Here is a 25,152-nt window from a genome sequence, read left to right as displayed (position 1 = left end):
GTGATGAGTATTAGTGTACTGATGTCTAGTATCTAGTGTCTACTAGTGTCTGTAGTGTGTTTTGATTGATTAGTAACATAAACAATCTCTAGCTTTTATATAATTTACAAAATTACAATAAAAGACAAAACTTCTGAATATATTTAAAGATTCAAACAATTAAATGAAACAAAAAGAAACAAAAAAGATAGAAAAATACAGACCAAAAAAGAAAATAATCTACTTTATATGTTGAACTTGTCAGTAGTCACTGATTTACTAATAATATATACTACCATAATATAATTAATAAAAAATATCAAAACAGTGCATCTATTAAACAAGAAGCACTAAAATGTGCTTCTGCAAGTTATTTCTTCAAGCTTTTTGGTATAACAAGAGTGTCAAAAAGATATTGACAAATTCTTTTTTTTTTTATGTGATATTTGCAAGATGACTTTTATCATTCTACAAAACCAGCACAAGTTTTATTTTAAATGACAATTATTTTATTCCTGATAGAAATATCTATGTATTTTTATGAACATTATGTTTGGTAATTTTTATACCGTTTCTTGGAATCATGTACAGGAAATAAATATATGCATATTAATGCTTTTACCAAGACAATATTAATGTAAATTGAAATGTCACAGTCTCCTTTATTTGTTTGTTTGGGGATAAATTAAAAAATGAAAGTCCCCCCTCCCCCCCAGATCCCATGGTAGCAATTTGCAGTTTAAATAGTCAAGGGCATATACTGTTATTTTTAAATCTTGATTACTGTAGAACATTGTTAACTCTGGTATATCTTCACTGCTGAAATACAGTTAAACAAATGTTAGGGATAATGAATCGAACAAAGCATGCTGTTTGCTAAGTCTTTGCAAACATTTTTAACTGTTTGTAAAACTGATTTAAGGTCTGTGTGTGTGTGGGGGGGAACAGTTTATTTTACCTGCTTTGCCTTCCTTAGTAGAAACTTTATGTTATGAAATAAAAATGGGCTGGGCAGAAAAGTTTATATTAAGCACACCATATATTTTATAAAGATTTTCAGCAAAACAAAGTACGGATTTCTGATATAAGCATAGAGAATTGGTTTATTTATTGGACAAATATAGTACATACATGTTTCCCCTATTTTACAAGAACAATGTGTAAGATTAGCAATGTTTGCTCTGGAAACTGGTTTATATGTTGAGTGTTTTCACTATTATTTTTCCTCAACCAGAGCTTCTTTTTTCTCAAATTTGATAAAGCCTCTTATTAAAAAAACAAAGTGCAGATGAATAAGAAGCTGTGTTTATGCTTACAAGGACATTCCTGTTTGCATTGAAATGACATAGATTTTTTTTTGTCCCAAATGGAAGATTTTCTAGAAAATATTTTAGTTCTTAGTTTTTCCACAGAGCAGTTTTAGTTTCATAGCTGAAAGTGTTTTTTAATTTATTTTGTATAATTTAATTCTGCTCCCAATCATAAGACTTTCGGGGACTTACATAAATAAAACAAGCATAAGAAGATAAAGTCACAAAACTATTAATGAAAAATAAAACTGAATGAATAAATCCAGAAATTATTCACTAAAGATGGTGTGATGCAGGAGAGGGTGAATACAAAATCCTTTCATGAGTTGAAGTAGAATAAGCAGATTCTACCAGGTGCAAACAGTTCCAAAGATAATCAAGAGCGAATCTGGGAGTGATTAGATTTATAGGTGACAGTGTAACAAATTGCTACGTATTGCCAATACAAAGTACCACAGGTATAAATTTCCAACTTTGATTGGGAAGAGGGAATTATTTGTTGCAAGTCTGCAATGGAAATATATTTTTCACTGATGTGCAAATTGACACATCTGAATTACAGTATGCAAATTATCCTAATTTTAATGGCTATATGTAAAGCACATATTGCTTTGAATATCTGTGTAATCTTACATATCTGTATTTTAGGTGGATATGTACAGAAGATATATAAACCCATTATTGAGTTTAATATGGTTTATTGAAATGAAGAAGATATGTTCCACCTTGTTATAGAAAAGCCAGAACTAATTGCCTTTCACAATTTTGTTTATTTATTGCATACAGCTGTCTTCTGACCATCAAAAATTCTAGGATGTTCTTTTTCTTCTCATTCCTTTAAAGAATGAGCTGTACGTTCATCATCTAACTAGATGCCAAGCAGCATTTTTAAATCATTACACATGTTTGAGTTGTTTTACAGTGCATTCTAATTATCATAGCACTTCTGCTTTAAATCCCTTCTTGAAGTGTGTTATCTCCATAGTACTGCTGAAACCGTTTTATGTACCGTACTTCAAGATCATTTCTGAAGGACAGGTTCATTAGTAAATTACAGTACAGGAAATCTGAATGGATGGTTTGTCATCTCAGCATTAATGACAGCAATTAATGACAAGCAAGAGCCTTGATAGTACAGGGGTTTAGTGCACCCTGTTATTAACACAGCTGCCTGCAATTTCTGCTGGTTCGAATCTCTCCAAGGCTCAAGGTTGACTCAGCCTTCCATCCTTTCTAAGGTAGGTGAAATGAGGATCCAGTTTGTGGGGGCAATAAGCTGACTTTGTATAAAATATACAAAAGAATGAAGGCTATTGCTTAACGCATTGTAAGCCGCCCTGAGTCTCCGGAGAAGGGCGGCATATAAATCAAATTAATATATATATATATATATATATATATATATATATTTTGATTGTTCTCTACTCACAACTGAAATGGGGTGGTGCACAACTGGAAAGGAGAGCCTTCATTTTGACCATACTTTGAGTAAAGCACTCTTTTGATAGTGTTAAAGCACTTTTTGGGAAGTACTTTGTTCTTCTAAAAACGTGTTTCTTTGATGTTCCTTCAACTGGCTTCTTCACATTCAGTAAGCAAAAAGGGGTTTCTTTGCATGGTCAGTGAAAGCACTGGGTAGCTTCTGCATGTATTCAGAAGAAGTTTTTTCTGACATTGGTAGGTATTGCAAATGCAAAGTACCACAGGTTTAAGTTTCCACATTTGATTGGAAAGAGGGAATTATTTGTTGTAAGTGAGCAACAAAAATATATTTCTCACTGATGTGTTCAGAGAAGCAGTCCCAGCAAAAAAAAAAAAAAAAAGAGTTAATTAACCTTTTAAGAACACGATTTAGGGCAGTTTCATACAGGCCTAAATCTAGACTTTGCAATGATGCAGAAAGCAGGAGTAAGACCTAGACTTACAGTAGGTTTTCCCAAATTGTATAGGGAAGTAAAACATCCCTTTATTAGGAACTGCCTTCTGAATGGAAATATATTTAATTCTTAGATTAGTAGGAAGATCATATTATTAATAGGGTAACACAGCAGCATCTTGAAACGTTGTTAAAGCTGTTCCCAACTCAATTTAACATAATTATGAAGTTTGAATCTAACATAATTAAGATGGAGTTGATCTGAATCTCCTTCCATAGGATCATGTGTGTGTGTGTTGTGCAACGATTTTGATTCCTCTTCACTTTCTCAGGTTCTATTACACATTTCATCCAGACCATAACTTTCCTCTTATCGTATCCCCAATAATCCCTTTTGCATGTTCCAGTTCTCATTTGAGAGGTAAAAGAAAGCACACCTATACTTTTACCTGAGATATCCCAGCTTCCAAAAACTTGCTGTGCTTTACCTGGTTCCTAAAGAAAAATGGGAAGGTTTTTCACCTTTATCGTTACAGATTGGTATGTTTTTGCACACTGATGACATGTTGGATTTCATAGCAAGATCTCCACTTCTCATCATTTTGCACAGCTTGTTTCTCTCTGGTTCACATTGCCTTTCTTAAAAAAATGAAAAAAAAAAAAAAGAAAGTGATGGTGAGGAATGTGCTACCTCTGTTGGGAATTCACCAAGGCTTAACCTAACTATTATTTTTAGCAGCAGCCCAAAATACAGAGTAATCTAAATTGAAGGATAATCTCTTAAAAAAAATCTCTCTGTGTTCCTATCTGTTTTTTTCTCTAATACTGCTGCATAAGTACACAGACATGTAAACTGCATTCCCACCACCTCTCCTGAATTGCTGAGAAGAGACTGTAGAAATCCAGATGACAGCAATGTATAATGTTTTTCTCTGCACTATAAATCTATCCTTCTCAGCCACCAAACTCAAGAATATTCCTTCTGTTTTTAATTATTAATGCATATTTTCTTGGCGTTCGTTCATTCCCATGGTTTAGAGATATAGCTGAACTACTTTCGCAGAAGAAGTGTTTTACGATTCAGTGATTATGGTGTCCCTTAATATAAAGCATGTTGCCATGGATTTGCTGATACTTTGTCTGGTTTTGAATTCTACAGTCCTGGCAACCTCAATTGAAATAGTAATAGTTCTGATTTCTACAACAAATACAATAAAAATTCAGAGAAAGCACCCAAAGCTTTCTATTAAGGCTTATATATTTCTTTAATTTCCTATAAGGAAATTTGGACTGTAGTATTTGGAATTGTTGTTCTTATTTTAGTTTTTACAGAAAAGCTTATAAAGAGGCCTATTGTGGAAATGGTTAATATTAGGCAGGAAAGAAGATAGATTTTATTCCTCTGTCATTATTCAGGAAGTTAGTTCTAGCCTTGAGAAAGTGGTGGGAGAGGAAAAACAGTTACTGAATCTTGAGGAAGCAGAAAGTGTGAGAAAGAGAACTATCCCATCTTGATTGTGTTGTCTTTAAAAGGGACAATGAGGATTTGGGGCTGGATTTCAAAATTCTCTTACTACACAGCAATAAAGTAGCATTTCTTGAATTCCTGTGGTGTCTGTTACTTAGTGCACTATAGATGTGTGAGATTACAATTTAGTCATTCCATGCCAGCACATGCAACATTATCTGAAAGCTAGCAGATTGGGAAAAACTGGTAGTTGTCCTGTGTTTCAGACATTACTGTTTTTCAGATGAAAATTTGTTCAGATAGTCCTCGACCTACAACAGTTCATTTAGTGATTGTTCAAAATTACAGCAGCATTGAAAAAGTGACTTATGACCATTTTTCACAGTTACGACCTTTGAAACATCCCCATGATCATGTGATCAAAATTCAGATGTTTGGCAACTGGTTCATACTTACGACGGTTGCTGTGCCCCTAGGCCACATGTTCACCTTGTGCAGCCTTCTGACAAGCAAAGTCAATGGGGAAGCCAGATTCACTTTAACCAGGTTACTAACTTATCAACTGCAATGATTCACTTAACAACAAAAATGTTGTTGGCTCAATTGTGGTCATAAATTGAGGACTACCTGTATATGCTAATTACTAAGGTGAGCACCAGTTTGGTGAAGTGGTCAAGGTCAAACTAGAAACTGTGAGTCCATGAATTCTAGTCCCATTTACGCTAGCTGGGTGACCTTAAGCCAGTCCCTCTCTCTCAGATATAGGAAGGAGGCAGTGGCAAACCACTTCCAAAACACTTTGCCAAAAAATCTTCAAGGACTTGTCCAGGCAGTCTTCAGGAGTCAACACACACATATGCGGACACTCTCTCACACACATTCTACTGAGGTACAGTTATCTTTGTCCTAATCATCATATCTCCTAAACCCGTGATGGCGAACCTATGGCACATGTGTCACAGGTGGTACACGGAGCCATATCTGTGAGCATGTGAGCATTGCCCTAGCCCAGCTCCAGTGCACATGTGTGTGCCAGCCAGCTGATTTTCGGGCCTTCTGGGCCTACCAGAACTCGGGAAATGGGCTGTTTCCAGCCTCTGGAAGGCCTCTGGGGGGGAGGCCATTTTCACCCTCCCCATGCTCCTAGAAAGCTTCTGGAGCATGGGGAGGGCAAAACAGCCCTTCCGGTCCCACTGGAAGTCGGGAAACAGGCTGTTTCTGGCCTCTGGGTGGCTTCCGGGGGGGAAAGGCCATTTTTGCCCTCCCCAGGCTCCTAGAATGGCTCTGGAGTCTGGGGAGGGCAAGAAACTGGTCTTCCGGTCCCACTGGAAGTTGGAAAATGGGCCGTTTCCTGCCTTCAGAGGGCCTGGAGAAGGCTATTTTCACCCTCCTCAGGCTCCAAGAAAGCCTCTGGAGCCTGGGGAGGGCGAAAAAACGGGCTCATCGGGCCATCGCCAAAAGCGTGGGGAGCGTGGGGGGGGTTACACGCAGATGTGCGGGGTATGGGACGCATTGAATTATGGGTGTGGGCATGTGTGCACGCAACCCATCCCCCGTGCTCCCCCCGCTTTTGGCATGCGACGGCAAAATGGTTAGCCATCACTGTCCTAAACCTTCTAGATCCCTCCTTCATGCAATGAAGAGAAATAAGACGAAGTTAAATGCAGTAATGATGCTGCTTCTTCAGGCTATGGGGCTTGTGTTGGTTTTCCGTCTGTGTCAGTTGTATTTCCCAGTTAGCACATGCTATCAGTCAGGCACAGAGCTGTTGCTAACTCAGTTGTGTGTATAAGAAAATGGTATTCGAGGCTGGCAGAGTAGCTGGCAGCAGCTTGCAGCTGTCAGAGGGTAAATACAATCAGAAGAAAAGTGCTGAGCTTAATATTGACTCAAAGTTGAATCTCCTGTTGTGGAAATAAAAAGCCTTGATTTTAAGTGCAACTGCTGTGATGCTTTACCAGTGAAAGAGCTATGTGTTTTGTACATGCTTGGAATGTCTTTTGTATTTTGTTACATGTCCCAGTGCCGTCCTTATAAAAAAAAAAAACAACAGAGATTGCAGAGCACAGCCTTCACAAGGAGCTTCTCCTTCTGGCTCAACATAGCCCTTGAATTCTGCTCTCACAGAATTGGGAGTTGGTTCAATTAGTTTCATACCTTGTGACAAATATTCTGGCTTTACAGAAGTGTGAAATGCATGCAATCAGGTCATCACAAGGTAGTTTTTTTTTCTGCTGGTCATGCATTCACAGCATCCGATAAAGATGGAAATCCCAATTTGTCTGCTCACGTATCACACTTAATGTAAAATGGTTGGGTGACAGACATCCACTGAGAATCTTGCACATGGCTTCTTGCCATGGTTTAAAAACCACTTTGAGTGGTTAAGTATGCAGGCTAGAATACATGCTACTTCCAGTCACTACAGGCCACAGAGGATAATTTATGATAAATAAATCAGGACCGAAATAATATGTTTGGGTAATCGGTATGAAAAATGGTTTACATACCAAGTTTTCAATACTCTGGCTATTGATGGAGCTGCAGGTTGAACATTTGCCATTGAACCATTTTATAATTAGATTTTTTGTGAGAATACAATCATAGTTTGCACGAAAGCAAAAGAAGTTAAACAACATTAACACGTAGATTTTTAAAAAAATGAAAAACTCATTCAGCAGAAAGCTACTGCACACACAAATCCCACATGCCCCAGATCAGAGATGAAAAGAACAAAGTGAACAAAAGAAATTGAAGAATTGAGGAGAACACATTGGTTTTAAATTATCAAGTTTAATAAGCCTGTAATGTTTTATTGTTTTGGGGTTTTTTCCCAACAAACAGATGCCCTATTTTATTTTATTTTTCTTATTTTGTGGCAGAGAACATAGCCTTGCTGTGTAAACTTCTCAGTCTGTCCTAAGTTCAGCAGTAGGCTAGGAACGGGAGAGAGCATGGAAAATAAATAATACTTGTGACATAGTGCTTGAGTTTAAAGTGAAGGCAACACAAGGGCTGACCCAGGATGAAGAAAGCCAATCATAAACATCTGTTAAAAATAATTAAATTAGTTAGAACACAAACTAGGGCTCATTAAGCAAAGGTCCTGGTTGAAAGTATGCTGTAAACCTGATGGCCAAAAAATGACCCAGCCACTCAGCCGCCACTGCACACTTAGTGTAAAAATTCCACTCATTGTTCTTTCAGAGTTTGACTTGCTTGGACCCTGAAATCTGCTGGATGTTTCCTGTAATCTCTGAAGTTCATAATTTATTTTTTTAAGAACAAATTTCAACCATGTGTTTATTTATAAAATGATGCATTCAGAATAATGGCCACATTTAACTCATGATTCAAGAAGGATGTGAACAAGCTGCTCTTATTATATGAATATTCCCATCCATCTACATAGAAAATCCAGGGTGGGCTGTGGACATTTTCTGTCTGGCATTTTCTGGAATGGTAAAAGTCTAAAAATGCCCTAAAGTTCACCAAAGGTGTATTTTAGAGTTATCTCTCTAACCTATTTATTTAATAATACAATACATTTACTATTTTTTATTGTGTGTGTGTGTGTTTTTTTTTTTAGGTTTTAGCCGAGCAGCACTACCATTTGGTTTGGTAAGGAGAGAACTGTCCTGTGAGGGCTACTCCATTGATCTTCGATGTCCAGGAAGTGATGTCATTATGATAGAGAGTGCTAATTATGGACGGACAGATGACAAGATCTGTGATGCTGACCCTTTCCAGATGGAGAACACTGAATGTTTCCTCCCTGATGCCTACAAAATTATGACACAAAGGTAAAAGAAGTGATTAAAATATATTAATAAAAAATAAATACAGTGGCAAAGGTTTAATTGCAGATATAAATATCTTAAGAAACTCCAATATACTTTCCAATGAGATCTCCCCATTTCAGGAAGAAAAATCCACTCATTAAATAAAGCTGCTACCAAAGTTGACTGTTTGTTTTTTTTCCTAAGCTCCATTTAGGAAGGGAGGAAAGGAAGGAAGGAAGGAGAAATATGATTTTTATTTTCTGAGATGTCAAAGATCTATCTTTTTTTTTTTTTTTTTTTTTTACCCAAAGCCCTATACTGTAGTTAGGAGAATCCATAACACTGAGCATAACACACTTCTGGGTAGATATGTATACTTATACAGCTAGTCCCCTACTTTTTTTTTTTTATTTGATTTATATGCCGCCCTTCTCCGGAGACTCAGGGCGGCTTACAATGTGCTAAGCAATAGCCTTCATCCTTTTGTATATTTATACAAAGTCAGCTTATTGCCCCCACAACTGGGTCCTCAATTTACCTACCTTAGAAAGGATAGAAGGCTGAGTCAACCTTGAGCCTGGCGAGATTCGAACCTGCAGTAATTGCAGGCAGCTGGTCTTAATAACAGGGTGCTTTAGACCACTGTACTACCAAGGCTCTTATTATTATTATGAAGAGTTATGTTCCAAAAGGCTGTTTGTAAATTCATTTTGTTTGCAAGTCCAACAAGCATAAAATAAATATGTGCAGTATGGTTCTTGCCTTGCATAGGTGATACTTTGTGTAATGAATGGCAGGAGTGGGGGGAAAGAGAGCGTGGGGGTGGTTTCTGGCACACACCTATGTATGTGGTGCAATGGAAACTGCCTTTTTTCTCCCTTCGTCTGCCTTCCTTTCCCGCCTTTTCCTGCTGACACCCATTAGCCGTCAGGTTTGCTATAAGGCTGCCACTTGTATGGGGTAAGAACTGTGTGGTGCTGAAACTCCAGCCTAGAGGGTCTCAGTGGAAAAATCCAGTTTAAGTCTGCTAATACAATTCATACAAACAGTGCTTGACATGGCATAGAAGGCATTAGGCAGATCCCCAGAATATCCCACTTGTTTTCCTTCCCCCTCATGTTGATTTCACTTTGGGGATACTTGCTAAACATTCATTGAAATTGACCACAAAATGTTCGCCTTCTTTACTGCTACAATGAAAGTACCCTCACATGTTTGAAAAGCTAATATTATTCTTTAATATATTGCTTTAGATTATAGTTGGATCCCAGGTGAGTTGTGAAGATCATTAAATATAGAATTTGAAATTTCATTATTATTTCATTTTGTCTGAATTACTCATAAAACAAATGTTGTTGGACAAATCCATGTGAAATTGCAGTCTCATTTCAAAGATTGGAAAAATTGTTGAATGAATAAATGATGCATACCAAGATCCAGATTTTTCTGGTAATTTCTTAGGACTTTAATTTTCATTAGAATTCAATCTCAGAAATCAGCATAACAATAGTGCTTTTAAAAAAAGATGTACAGATAAATTTAAAATCTTTCATGCCTCTGTATTTTCTTAAAGCAAAAACATTCCAATGATTTGCTCTCTGATTTACTTTAAGATCAGTCCAGACTGCTAATTCATTCAGGTTTCTTTTTCCTTCTGTCCCTCTCTCATTTTTTAAAGGGAATTGCACTCCAATAATTCAGTTTCCCTTTAACAAGACATATGGTCAAACTTTAATGTTGTAATTGTTACTTGAAAGCAAGGTTGTAAATCTACTATTGTTTACTATCATTATTTCAGTGACAATTTATTTGCTATTATCCTTTCAATTTCATTATCTTACAACTGCTTAAAAGGGATATACAGACCATTTGCCCCTTAGTATTAGTATTTTCATAACATCACCCAGGCGTACTTGGAAGTAATGATGTCCTCATTACTATTATTTTGTCACAGCAATAGATCAATGATTATAAGTTGCTAGTAGAGAAATGACCATCATCAGAAACAGAGTGCTTTTACTAGTGAAATATCAGCATGAAAGTATGTTCCGTAGATGAGGATACCAAGCCTAGTTTATTAAAGTGTTTATGCTAGTATTAACAACTGGACACCACGTTACATTCTGAAACTGCAGGGCATCCCCTTCCTTTCATTATGTCAGTCATTCATTCTTCTAAGAACACAGCTGTGCCTGTCAAAGCTCAAGACAGGAACTGTTTGCACTCTGACCTTTCTATTTCTAGGTTAGCAGACAGTCTATTTAAAATTCTTAGAACTTCATTGAAGATCTCTCTATCCATCCCTCCCCCTCCTCTCTCTCTCTCTCCCTCTTTCTCTCTCTCTCTCTCTCTCTCCCTCCCTCCCTCTCTCTCTTTCTCTCTTTTTCTCAGGAGCTGACGATGTCCTCTAAGAAACAAATAACTTTCACCAAATGATGTTTTAATAGCTTTTCATGATTGACACATGGATAGGAAAAAAACCCACAAAACTAAATTACTTTTCTGACCCAGATCCTATTCGAGTGTCGTTTACATGCATTTCCTTCCTTGTCAACTTTTTTTTTTTTTAAAGTGCAGGTTTATCAGATGAGCTTCCTTTCAAGTGAAAACAAGGCTGCCCTTCTTTCTTTCTAAAGATAAAGAATAAAAGGAAAGTCTTTCATGGATGATCATAGAATTGGAAGGTTGGATCAGGAAATCACCCATCTTATCTGATTAATCTCATCAGTTCTTGGTTACTTTGGTCCCTTAATCCTCAAACCCGCTGAACAAATTTGAGAAGATGGCATCCTTATTTATTTATTTAAAAGTTTTGTATGACTTCCCATCTTAAAACTGAACTGTGGCCAGCCATACAAATTAACACACAACACGGCATCCTCTTTGGAATCATGTAGCAGCATCTTGGTTGTATTACTTTGTGACAGTGCAGAAAAACAGGTTCAGCAAAGTATACTGAAAATATAAGATAGTTACAATTACACCTTTTCCATGGATTTATACCATTCCTCTCTTTTATTTCTTGTAAAGAAATCAGATTATCGGGATTCAACTGACTTTTTAGAATCAAGAGTTTTCACGATGGTAGTTGCTTCTGTTGTGGATCAAAATAGCTGTTATTTTTTTTAAAAAACATGCATGTAGGAAATGTGTCTTATAGAATCAACAACAGTCTGGATTTGTCTGTCTTTCTTTTCCTCCGTGGTTTTGATAACTTTTTGTCCTTTCTGTGCTCCAAAAATGATTGTATTGATTGTCACATATAAGATACTAATTTGAACTAGCGTGCTTCTGGATGAATGAACATGAAAGATGTCATTGTGAATTACTGATCTCAAATATCAGACCCTTATTTTCTTTTGGTACGTCACTAGTTTTCACTATCAGAATCAGAGAGATACTTGACAAACCTCTACTGTATATGATTATCAGAGCCAGACGCGTTCTCTTAAGCATTCTTTTATGTAGAGCTGGCTTCAGGTTACATCAAAGTAGATGCAGAAACACAGACATTCTTTCTCCATGGTCATCTCAGACAGTACATTTGTAGTTTGATGTGGTGTTTGCAAAGTGTTTTCTATTTATGGTTAGCTTTTAATATTGGTTGCATATGAACTCTTTAGGAGAAAGGAATGATGGTGGTTATATTTGACCAAGGAGTCACATATAACTGAATCATATTTTAATAATAATTAGTTCCCAAGTAGAATTTGAGAGTTTCAGTGCTTTTCTTACCTACATTTTCTTCAGTGTTGTCACTAAACAAGCTTATCAGAAACAGTGACAATTGTATTTGAATCTTCTGACATTCTTAACAAGAACTCTTGAAAGTAGATCAGTGGCTACTCTGAAGTGAAGGACATATCTTTTGAAGGACATATCTTTACAATGTTATTTATTAAATTTATATAGTCCACTTTTTCCTCTAGTAACTCAAACCACTTACATGATTTGTCCCAATCTTTTTATTTTCTGAAAAACTCCCAATGAATTTCATGCAGGTCAGAATTTGAACCAGGATCTTCATAGCCCTGGACTAATGCTTCCCTCATCATCCCCTATTGTAATACATTTCATCCAATAAATTAGCTTCTGAGTCTTATATCTTTCTATACACTGATTTAGCAATCAGTCACTTAGGCACAATTGGTTCTAATAATTGTTAGCCCAAATAATTGACTTTTTATGTGAACAGTGAGAATTATTTATATTGGTAATGGAAAATTATGTTTCAGTGTAGGGGAATTCCTCTATAAACAGAATTTTGCAATAGTCTTAGCTCAAGAATTACAACTTGCTTTACCATAGGAAAGTAATTTATTCTTTTATAAGTATTTCAACTTAGATAAATTATAAATTTACTCATGGGTTATAATATTTTCTATTCAATTGTACTATGATCGGCTGTGGTATACTAAAACAGTTTTTGTTTATGCTAAGGCCTTCAAATGACCAAATATCTGCTGATGTCTTAACAGAAAAGAATGGATAGATCTGATGCTGGTATGAATTAGCAGTTGTTGTTGTTGTTAGTTGTGAAGTTGTGTCTGACCCAGCACGACTCCATGGACAACTTTCCTCCAGGACTTCCTGTCCTCTACCATCCCCCAGAGACCGTTTAAACTCATGCCTACTGCTTCAGTGACTCCATCCAGCCACCTCATTCTCTGCCGTGCCGTTCTTCTTTTGCTCTCAATCGTTCCCAGCATTAGGCTCTTCTCCAGTGAGTCCTTCCTTCTTATAAAGTGGCCAAAGTATTTCAGTTTCATCTTCAGGATCTGGTCTTCTAAAGAGCAGTAAGGGTTTATCTCCTCTGGGACTGACTGATTTGATCGCCTTGCAGTCCAAGGGACTCGCAGGAGTCTTCTCCAGCACCATAATTCAAAGGCCTCAATTCTTTGATGCTCAGTCTTTCTTATAGTCCAACTTTCATAACCATACATTGCAACTGGGAAAACCATAGCCTTGACTATACGCACTTTTGTTAGCAGGGTGATGTCTCTGCTTTTTTGTATGCTGTCTAACTTTGTCATAGCTTTCCTCCCCAGGAGCAAGCGTCTTTTAATTTCTTGGCTGTAATCCCCATGAATTAGCAGTATATTAATTTAAAAATACTTTGAAAATAAGAACTTTAAATTGCAGATTGGATTTTGTGCCAAACCTCAAGACTCCTGAGGGACTATATTGGTTCCATAGCAAATCTAATTCCTCTCTTCCCTTCATCTTTGTATTCAACCCAGCTGCTGAATTTTGGAACTGAGACTACTGAGTACATTGTGTACTGAGTACATCTTAGAATGAACTTTTTTTAAAAAAAAAATGCTACCACTATCACTACTGTCTTCTTGCTGGTTCATTTCAGCTTATCAAAACTTCTTTCCCTAACAATGCTACTGGAGCTCAGATACATGAATTATGTTTTTTTTATTTATATTATAAATATAAATAAAATAATAAGACAGTACTAGCATGCAGTAATTATGTCTAGTAGTGCATAAACACTTCACCCACTCATCCCAATCATAGGGTAGCTATAATTATATTGCAGTCATAGTTGATACAGTGATGAAAAGTGATTTTAATCTTCCTGTAGTAAGGACAGCTGAGCCATTTAACTTGCTCTTTTCCTAAAGAGGCCTCTAGTAAGCCATAATGGCTGCTGAATAGGAAATATAACCACAATTATTTTTATTCAAACACAGTTTAAATATTAATCAAAGACAATGTATGCTTGAAACTGACAGACATTATTAACATCAAAAATGTATAATTAACTGCGCTGGATATCATGAAGCAGAGTTAGCCAAATAAGCATGAGGTCAAATTGCTGTGAAGTTTCCATTGCAGTATTTTATAAATTATATGATAGTTGTGCAATTTAGGGATGTGGTGGCTCAATGGCTAAAACGCTGAGCTTGTCGGTCGAAAGGTCAGTAGTTCAGCGGTTCGAATCCCTAGTGCCGCATAATGGGGTGAGCTCCCGTTACTTGTCCCAGCTTCTGCCATCTTTAAAGCGCTCCATGGCTTAGGACCTGGGTACTTACGAGATTGCCTTCTGCTACCGATAGCCTCCCATCGACCAATACGCTCCCACAGAGAGGGACTCCTCAGGGTGCCGTCGGTCAAACAATGTCGACTGGTGACCCCCAGGGGGAGAGCCTTCTCTGTGGGGGCACCTGCCCTCTGGAATGATTTGTCCCCGGAGATACGAATGATTCCCTGACCTACGGACCTTTCGCCATGCCCTCAAGACGTTATTGTTCCAACAAGCTGGGCTGGCCTAAACATGAATTTTAATGGTTGTCTTAGTTTTTTTTTAATAATATTTAATATTATTAACTATTAATATATTTTAAATTGTTTTTCAATTTTATGTATAAGTGTGTTTTATTGCTGGCTGTGCACCGCCCTGAGTCCCTCGGGAGAAGGTGGTATAAAAATTTAAATAATAATAATAATAATAATAATAATAATAATAATAATAATAATAACAACAACAACAACAACAACAACAACAACAACAACAACAACAACAACAACAACCACCACCACCACCACCACCACCACCACCACCTAGCAGTTTGAAAGCACATAAAAATGCAAGTAGAAAAATAAGGACCACCTTTGGTGGGAAGGTAATAGTGTTCCGTGCTCCTTTGGCGTTTAGTCATGCCAGCCACATGACCACGGAGATGTCTTCAGACAGCATTGGCTCTTTGGCTTTGAAATGGAGATGAGCACAGCCCCTTAGAGTCGGGAAGGACTGGCACATATGTGCGAGGGGAACTTTAACCTTTACCTAGTACCTATGTGAAATGATTAAAGCTGTCTGTATATAGGAAACCTGTAGAAAATCTGTACTATATAATAAATAGTACTGATTCACTAAAGAAATAAATGAAGATGAGATGTTAGGTCAATGAACATCATAAAAACAATACTTTTACTGACTAACTTTCTGTGTTCAACTTTAAGCTACATTTAAAAAAAACAGTAAAAATAAAATGCTTCCTAAGAACATGTGTAAAATTGTTTTATTTAGGACTAGCCTCTGGTCAATGTTGCCTATTATGTTGTCTCTTTTGGGTGTGCCTAGTAAGGTGTGATGCATGTAGAAAAGTAATGGGTTTATGTTATCACCCTGCTTTCATAAGTCTGACCCAGGGGTGAAATGCTCCCGGTTCGGACCGGCTCAGGCGAGTAGGTAGCGATGGTGGCGGGCAGTTCGGAGAACCAGTAGCAAAAATCCCTGTCCCCGCCTCCCATGCCCAGCTGAGCCGCGCGATCATCAGAGCCTTTTTTTTCTTTTAAATGGCTCTGAGAGCCCAGCTCTGACGATCCCAGCTGAGTTGCCTGGATCGCCAGAGCCATGTAAAAGAAAAAAACTTTTTTTCTTTTAAATGGCTCTGACCAGCCAAGCTCTGACGATCCCAGCTGTTGCCTGCTAATCGGTAGCAAAAATCCCTCCCCTCCCCCCCCTCAGCTTGCTTACCTTAGCCTGGTCGCAACACCTTGCTGTAATCCCTGCAATCGATTGCATCAACAAGCAACTGTATCTCCCTGCCTGCAGTCAAACCGGCAGAGAGTTGTGGATTTCAACTCCCAGAATTTCTCAGCCAGCAAAGCAAAGCTGGCTGAGGAATTCTGAGAGTTGAAGTCCACAAATCTTAAAAATTGCCAAGGTTGGAGATCCCTGTTCTATTGGGTAAGTTTTTTCCCCCTTTGGGAGCTTTAAAAAAATAGTTAATTGGGGTTTTTTTTAGTTGTTCTTTTTTTTAGACCTAGCCATTTAAAGTTTAGGAAGTTTTAAATTTAGCTGCTTTTATATAAAAATAAAAATAAAATAAAATAAAATAATATTTGTGCAGCTTTCTGAGATTTTGTGTGTTTCTGTAGTGTTTCATTCTAACTACACAAACACACAAAATCTCACAAAGCTGTATGTGAAATTTTGTGTGTCTAGCACAGCTGCTTTTACATTGTCGGTGAGCCAGTTGTGTTGTGTTGTGTTGTGTGTGTAAAGTGTGAAAGTTGTTTTTTTGGGGCTTTTTGTGGCTGTGTGAGGTTCCTGCTTGTTGCAGGAGCCATTTTGGGTCTAGCACAGCTGCTTTTATATTGTGGATGAGCCAGTTGTGTTGTGTTTTGTAGGTTAAAAAAGGGCAAAGAAGTGACATTGACTTGGCCACACCCACCTGACCAACAAGCCATGCCCTCCCAGTCACTTTACCATTAAGCCACACCCACTAATTAAGCCACGCCCACAGAACCGGTAGCAAAAGATTTTAGATTTCACCCTTGGTCTGACCCTCTTTTTTTCTCTCACAAACACAGGTTGATGGGTGGGTAGGTAATGCTGAATAAATACTGTGAATGTATGTTTTTGTGCATGCCAACATCATCTAATAAAAAGTAGCAGGAACAGTTTTTGTTGTTTAAAATGTCCTATCCTGGCCTTTGGAATTCTATTGGAATTCTATTAGGCCTTTGCAATTAATTTTGAAAAAGTATCTTTAAAATATGAACTTTACATTCTTACAACCCATCTGGTGCTGAATTAGTAACTTCTGATGACATTTTGTGCTACAAAAATGACTGAAATGCAAAATTGTACGGCTCAAATGTAAGAACCATGTTTCTGTGGTTCTGGTTTTAATTAATAAAATCATAATTGCCAAAGTTGTTGGCCTATGTTACTCAAAAAGTAATTCCATGCTTATATCCTTGCTCTAAAAAGACATAATTTGTTCATTAACAGAGAACCAAAGGGGATTCTCAGATTTCCTGCACATGAATTTCATATTTGTACATGTTTGTCTTTGTGTACGTGCATTTCTGTTGGCAAAGAACAGGAACTAAAATAAACTCAGTCTGCCTTTCTGTTGCTTAGAAAAACATTGCCAGTGTGATACATTATTTAACATGCGTACCCTGTTTATATCAGTGACATAAGACTATGTGCTAGTTTTTCATAAGGGGACACTTTTCCCCAGCTTCATAAAACACTGCCTTGTGCTCTCAGGCCCATTCTTGGTGTTAGTGGATATTTAAAGCAGTTCTGCTTAACATTTTATAGGTCATGATCAACTGAACCAATAAAGCAAGTTAATGCTATGAAGCTAATGTGGTTTAAGAGTAATGTAGAGTAAATGCTTTATTCAGAGTAATAGTTTTACCTTGCTGCTTAAATATGAATTGGGTATTTTTTAAAAAATATTGTAAGCTCCCCATTTCAATTTTCTGTGACAGCATTGTAGTGCTGCTGCATTACTGTACAAATCTGTTATTTTCCTGAAGTCCCTGTTTCCTTTTTAAAATGATTTCATAGGAGCAGAAGATTTTTGCATTCCCACTTTATACACAACGGATACATTAACCCACATGCCAGTTTAATAGACAGTAAAATTGAAAGATTGCCTACTAATACAGAAAGATGTCTCTCCAAACTCCTTCAACACATAGACACTAAGAATGAAAGCAAGGAAATGGAAGTATGTTGGGGCAATGCCAAAGTTGTGTCCCCCCCCATATAATTTAATCCCTTGGTTTCTCTATACATTGAACAATACAGGAAGAGAGCTATTGTTCTTCATAAAGCTATTCTTGGGAGTTCCAGTAAATGTCTTCAGGCATTTGTTAGTATAAGTATAGAATTGATGAGGAACTGGCCTCCAATTGTCAGAGAAAGTTTGACTGCATTTGGCTAAATGTAGTGCCATATTTCCACAACAGGGGACTCTGTTGTGCAGGGATCCATTCTCAGGTAAAACAAAATCTTCAGATGCTAGGGAACATCAGGATTGGAGGAAGGAGGCACAGAGTTTGTGTCTTCTTTTCACCTTTTTGGATTTTTGAGGAAATCCTGAAGATATCTGCAGTAACTAAAAATTATGTATGAGCAATTTATATGTGTCTTGTGTATTGTGGATGGATGGATGGATGGATGGATGGATGGATGGATGGATGGATGGATGGACGGATGGATGGGGCAATCCTTGTTTAAGGACCACAATTGCCACCAGAATCTCAGTCATTGAACAAAACAGTCATTAAGTATGTCCCCATGTGACTGCTTCACTTAACAAGCACAATCTAGGCACTCCTGGTTGCAGTCATTAAGCAGTCTTGCAAGAAGTTAAGTGGATGAAATCCCAGGTCTGGACCATGGGCTGGGGGAGACCCTGGGAGATCTGGTGCAAGCTGTGCATGGATGTTTCTCCACTCAGTAGTTGAAAATCCTCTGAAAGGCAAGAAGAATTTGTAGGCCATGAGCATGTCCTGTGCTGAGCTTCCCCCATCCGTCTGAGGCACCCCATTTTCCTTACCTGTACCTTACTCTACTTTACTGTACCTAAGTGCTATATCTCCACTTTAGGAGCTGAAAATCAACAAAGATTTTCAGCTGCTAAACTGGGAGACACACCAACAGCCTGCACTGGGCCCCCAAGGCCTTCCCCCTACCATGAGGCACCGAGTTCTCCTTACCATGCTGCCTCTTCATTCTGGTGATGTAAATCTTTCATGGCTGAAAATCCTTCATTGATTTCAGTGTGGATTTTTCAGCCAGTGCCCAGAAACTAGTCCTCTTAGTAAGTGCAGCACCTTGCAACATTCCATGCTGGCTTTCCCATTGACTTTTTGAGGAAGCTGGTAGGGAAGATTGCAAATGGCAATGACATAATCACCGGGTGCCTGCCAAGCAGTTTTAAGTGCCAACAGGCTGCCAAACAGACAAATTATGATCGCGTAAGGGAGGTCACTGCAATCACCGTAAACTCAGGCACAATTTGTAAGTTCCTTTGTCCAGTGCTGTGGTAATTTTAAGCAGTGACTGAAAGAATGATCGCTAAGGAAGGGCTACCTGTGGATCGATGGATGGACGGACAGACCAACAGACATGCCCAGACATTTTACATCATCGTGAGCTATAATACAGCGTTCTGTTGTATTGTGAATATTATACTCCATATAGTCCAAGCATGAGAAAACTGAGTTGGGCTATCTTTCATCAAACCATAAACAAAAGCATGCTCTCGATGTTAAAGCATCTTTCTTAGTAAGTGCAATTTATCTTAAGACTTAACTCTTCAGCCCTTGTATTACCTGCTTTCTTGCTGTGGTTTCTAGGTAAACAGGGTAATCATGTTGAACATGTCTTTAATTTAGGCATTTTATGAGCTTGCAAAGCTTTTATTTTACCATAAATCAAACTCCCTTCCCCAGATCCATAACTTGTCATGCAATTCATTTTTCCCCTCTTAATTTGAAACAAGCCACCATTTACCTACATCCTGTGGAAAAAATGTTAACCTTCTGGGGGGAGGATATGAACTTGGGGTTAAAAAGATGCTTCCAGATCTGAAAGTTTGCTTCCTGTCAAATATATCAACTTAGTTAGTCTACTATTCCTTTACTTATAAATGCAAACACTTACTTTCTGTGTTCCTAGATCCCCCTCGCCCTTTGGCGACTGAGACACAGTATAAAGTCCACTCAAGAGTATTCTGAATTAGAGAATAATTTAGGTAACATGCTATAAAACTAAATACAGGTGATCAGGATTCCCTTATCACGAATGCTATCAATGTTATGCATGATAAAGGAGCTCCTTCTTTTCCTATGATTCCTGTCCTGCTGTCATCCCAGCACTTGTTTCAATAGGGAAGGATTTACATTTAATACATTAGTTAGGTCAGGTTAAAGTGAGCCTTTTTAATTGTGCAAACACAGACCCTCTTGTGGAAGAAGGCAATTTGAAAAAGGATTAGATTATGAACATTTTCAGCTTAATTAAATACAAGCTTAGAGTGGTGAGTGGTGAGCTGGTATATCTCCTCATATGCCGCTTGTACTTCTAAACTTGCTTTTGATTGAAGAGGGAGAGAGTCAAAGCACTGTTTCCAGCATTTTTTTTTTCCTTTACTAAAAACGGATTGTAGCTTATGAATGAATCATGGTGATTCTAGCAAAATATGTATGGGAACTTGTAGTACTCCCTTTTCAAAGGTTATGCTTTTTTTTTCAAGCGTAAGAATTTTTTTTAATATAAAAAATGAGTATTCCTGGAACTTTTGTAAATATTTCACTACAAATTTTCCCTTACCAATTTTGTAAATTTTCCACTAATTGTGGTGAGATACTGGCATGTCGCTGATAAATAATCATTCTTTTCATGACGTGTGAGCTCTCTCAGGAGAATAAAATAATAACACTCACACAATGCTTCTAGCACAAACTTCCCAAACTTCTGTTTAAATAACAAATGACAGCATTGGACATGATATGATTAAAGGCCCTTCCTAGGGGACAGACAGCACTTCTGTCAAATGCTTTAAGCTGTCCATGTACATGGAGAAAAAAAGGTGGTAAGGAAATCAGCAGATCAAATCCAAGGGCATTCCTTTGATTTTTAACCCACCAGTTTGACATTAATACTTTTTAAGCCATAAATGGATAGTTAAAATATACATGATGGAAAGAGATCTCAAATTTCTGTTTAATCAGGTCAAGAAGGAAAGTCAAAAAAAGGACACTCATATCACTAGGAAATAATTAGCCAGATTATGATTTTAACTTTTTTTTATTTATTTTTTTTTATTTTAATTTGATTTATATGCCGCCCTTCTCCAGAGACTCAGGGCGGCTTACAGTGTGTTAAGCAATAGCCTTCATCCTTTTGTATATTTATACAAAGTCAGCTTATTGCCCCCACAAACTGGGTCCTCATTTCACCTACCTTAGAAAGGATGGAAGGCTGAGTCAACCTTGAGCCTGGCGAGATTCGATCTTACTTTAATTGCAGACAGCTGATGTTAAATTACAGAGCTCTGTCTGTTGAGCTATCCATTTTAAAGAAAATATTTTGCTTCATATTGAAATAGGCCACAATATTTTATAAATACAGTAAAAACACTGTAACACCCTTGAAAATGGGTTTGTCCCACTACAAATATACACTACCAGTCCCCAACCCAGATTTGAATGACTGCTGAATATAAAACCCTGAGAAAGTAATTAATGGCCTAGAAAACTAGAGAAATCCTGAGCTGTGAGAATGAAAAATACTTCTCCGTGGAAGGATCTTTAAAGAATAAGTAATTAGAAGTGCCAGAGGTTGCAATGACCGATGTAAATTTGAGCATAATTAGGAGGAGTATAGGCTGAGGATCGAGGGGCCTGGCATGCATGGTTGTCTTCATATCATGCTACTAATTAAATATTTAAAGGCCCCCTCCTCTTCTCTCCCCTCCCTCCCCAATGAGAGAAAAATAACCTGCCGCACAAGAATAGGTAATTTCTGCAGATAATTTACAGGTTGCAATACCAAGGTTTTGCAAGGTTATGTCCTATTATTTCATATCTTTTATAATGCCCGGTAACAAGTTTCTTGCTAATTTAAACCTTAACTAGGACATCCCATAGCGATTTCCCATTTCCTCTGTCAAAATGGGGAGTGATAGTTTCTGTATGTGAAAACTGCAATGGGGAAACATTTTCATGAGTAATTGGCCCTAATTGACACTGGCTCCAATATATGGCAATACATTGTAATTATCCAAGGAGAAGTTTCAAAACTCTAGGCATCCTATGAATGTTTAAATAAAGGAGTACATACACATTTATTCACTCTATATATGTATGATAACTGTGACCCTACATTATGTTTCGACACGATGACCCCTTGAAATAAAGGGAGTCTCAGTGGTCTACTCTGCAAATAAATATGCTTTATTTTGCTCCTAAAATTAAGCCACTTTTATGTTGAATGTGCAGTTTTGTAAACCAGGAAGTTGGGCTGGATTAATAAGACTCTGGGTGACTCAAGCCTAATTTGCATTAAACTGACCCAAAGGTCTTGTAAAATGGCTCAGAATTATCAAGGCATCTAACATATCAGAGTTTTTATTAACAAATTGTTGTTGCTATTTTTAAATTGCTTATTTTGCTAATTAAAAAAGATTAAAGGAGTTTTAGAGGCAGTTCCAATTTTTATTTAACATATATGCAAATCACATTATATAAAAGAACATTTGCATATTGTTAGCATTGTAAATCCTGGCTAGTAATCAGAGAATCACTTTAAAACAAGAAAAGGGAGAGACCATATTGACACTTTAAAATGTTTAACCCTTTATGTATATTTAACTACTAAGATGTAATTTATAAACAAGTTTGATAGCATGCATTGTTTCTTGCCAGATTTACTCTTTATCCTTTTTATATCAGTCATTAGGATATTTTAAGATAAATCTCCCATCCAGTAAGGCGCAGCTACGAATTCATAGAGATACCACATCATTTCTGTCTAGGGAGATTCTCAGTCACCCTGGTCATGGTTTTCCAAAAAGTGCTTTTTCAAAAGGCAACTGGATTTTCTTTGTTTTTCCTATAAGATATTTCGCTTCTCATCCAAGAAGTGTCTTCACTTCTGACCAGAACTGAAAATGTACCTTTGATGCCACATCATTTTTATTGACAAAAATATAGAGATTGTCAATTTTTTCATATTGGAATGTTGTTTTTGGCCCTGATTGGTACTGTACTAACCAAATCTGACTCTGCTTAGCTTTTGAAGATCAGCTTAGATTGGCTAGGTATTCTTATCACTGTACATAAGAAAGCTGCTTGAAACAAGCAAACACATTCAGTATTTCTTCAGTAAGCAGACAATATTTTTCTCCAAACATCAGCAGTTCAGTTCTTACCAAATTGGACATAATTTAAAGGACTGTAGAATTATTGTGCCTAACTCTCCTTAATAATAGGCAATACATTTCAGAGTAATATATATCTGATAGCTTTACATTTAGAGTGGAAATACATGGGAGAGCTAAGTAGTTTTCTGAGAAGGCCCAGGGAACAGATATAGCTTTGCATTTAGGAATTCAACTTTCCTGTTTTAGATCATAGCATCTCAAGCTATGATCTAAAGCAATGGGATAGATCATCCCATTGCTTGAGAATTTCATCTTTTTAATTACTTTATTTAAGAATTTATAGGCCTTTCTTCAAAATAAAAAGTTTTCCAGAGTGGCTTATAACATATTTTGAAAACCAGTATCTAACATTTTAAACGAATAAGTAAAACATAAAACTCAGAAAAGCATACAAATGTGTAATATACAAACAATTAAACAGATAATTAAAATGATTACTAGGCAGCCGAGATGAGTTGAATTAAATGTTTCTATTCAAGCATAAATAGAAAGTTAATATTAAAAATCCTGAAATAATAAAAACTTTGCTTGGAGTTAAAAAGACAATCAACTAGGTACCAGACATGTTTTATTAGAGAGAGGAGAATGCCAGTAAGAAGGCACATTTGTGCATAACTACCAGCCATAAGGCAACATGGCACCCAGAACATAATTTTACAGAAAAAAGAAATATTCTTTTTTCTCTTTACATACTAGTCTAGTTTATCTAGTTTATTTCATTTTCATTCATAAATTGATTTATTATTGTAAGCACTTCTATTTGAAGTCTATTTAGTACCTGCTGTATATGGAAGATCTGAAGGCTGTGAAGACTTGGCTTTCCTCTAGACATTAAAGCCAAGATGTTAATGGAAACCAATATATGTGTGTTCATATTATGGGTTAGGCCAGTGATGGCGAACCTTTTCAGCACTGAGTGCCTAAAAGGTCACCCAGAAACGTCACGTGCACACTCCCACACTTATCGGGGCAGCACTCCAGAAAAGCTGAACTTCCGGATTCTGGCGCATATGCGCACCCGACAATCAGCTGGCCGGCGAGCATGCACACACCAGTTTTCGGCACTGCTGCACGCACAAAAGACAGCCGATCAGCACGCACAAAAGCACGCCAGAAACCCAGAAAACAAACAACCAAGGCTGCGCGTGCCGGGTGACATGGCTTCACGTGCCACTTTGGCCACGTATGCCATAGGTTCGCCATCACAGGATTAGGCAGTGCATTGGTTATTTTTAATGGTATTGTTTGTTTGTAAGAGTTTTATCATGTTTTGTGTATTAGTTGTTGGCCATTTAGAGTTACTTGTTTAAGATGGGCATCCATCATGAGGTTCCATAAGGAACTCCACTATGCCAGTGGCATAATGTAGTTGTAACTTTTAGTTGCAGCCAATATTCTGTAGGATTTTTAAGTAGCAGAAATTAGATCAAGCTTGAATCAAAAAAAGTGCCTTTCTTAAATGGAAATACACTTTTAGAGGGACCTCTTGTTTTCTATTCATTGCTCATTCAGCTGTTGCCCAACCCTTCAAAGTACCTCTGATAGTTTCAAGTAGCTGTTCGTGGCACCACTGCTCTCAGTCGCATTTGCTAAAACTTCATTAATTGTGTAGCATTGTAAGATTTTTGTTTAATGGATCGTGTCCTTTTGGTTCTACTTGCAGAAAATTCATAGGGTTCTTGCATTTCAGTAGACAATTGCCAATTTACTTTCAAGTTAATTTGTTCCCCTTTATTGATTTTGAGAATAAGAAAAACAGAAAAAGATTGCTGTATTTAGTATTTATATTACATTTTAAAATATCTGCCCCAAGCATTACTTATTGCATTAATTATGACAAATGATCATTACTATGCAACACCTCCTATGCTATATTAATTGCACTACATTTAGTTTCCTTATGTTTATTTAGTAATTAATAATGTCCAATAAATCATTAGCTATTAAACAATTAAAGAAAACCATGCATCTGTGTTTCCCCTTGTGTACTGAAAATTATTGGCTTTTATACAGATCCTATTTT

At 37.2% G+C, this 25,152-nt stretch overlaps 1 protein-coding gene across 7 annotated transcripts in view; it reads left to right on the top strand.

Moving 5' to 3' along the window:
* Positions 1-25,152, top strand: part of ADGRL2 (adhesion G protein-coupled receptor L2) — a 280,781-nt gene that overhangs the window by 119,016 nt on the left and 136,613 nt on the right. For all 7 annotated transcript variants that reach the window (XM_070941236.1, XM_070941235.1, XM_070941233.1 and 4 more), the window contains exon 3: positions 8,223-8,436. In XM_070941236.1, the coding sequence (XP_070797337.1) occupies positions 8,223-8,436 (214 nt within the window). The remainder of the gene's footprint in view (positions 1-8,222; positions 8,437-25,152) is intronic.

This window comes from Pituophis catenifer, unplaced genomic scaffold, assembly GCF_029215685.1.
Source record: "Pituophis catenifer annectens isolate HBS135680 unplaced genomic scaffold, rPitCat1.0.hap2 SCAF_3, whole genome shotgun sequence".
NCBI lineage: Eukaryota > Metazoa > Chordata > Lepidosauria > Squamata > Colubridae > Pituophis > Pituophis catenifer.
Note: the sequence above shows the minus strand (reverse complement) of the source record. Positions and strands in the feature narration are given on the sequence as shown.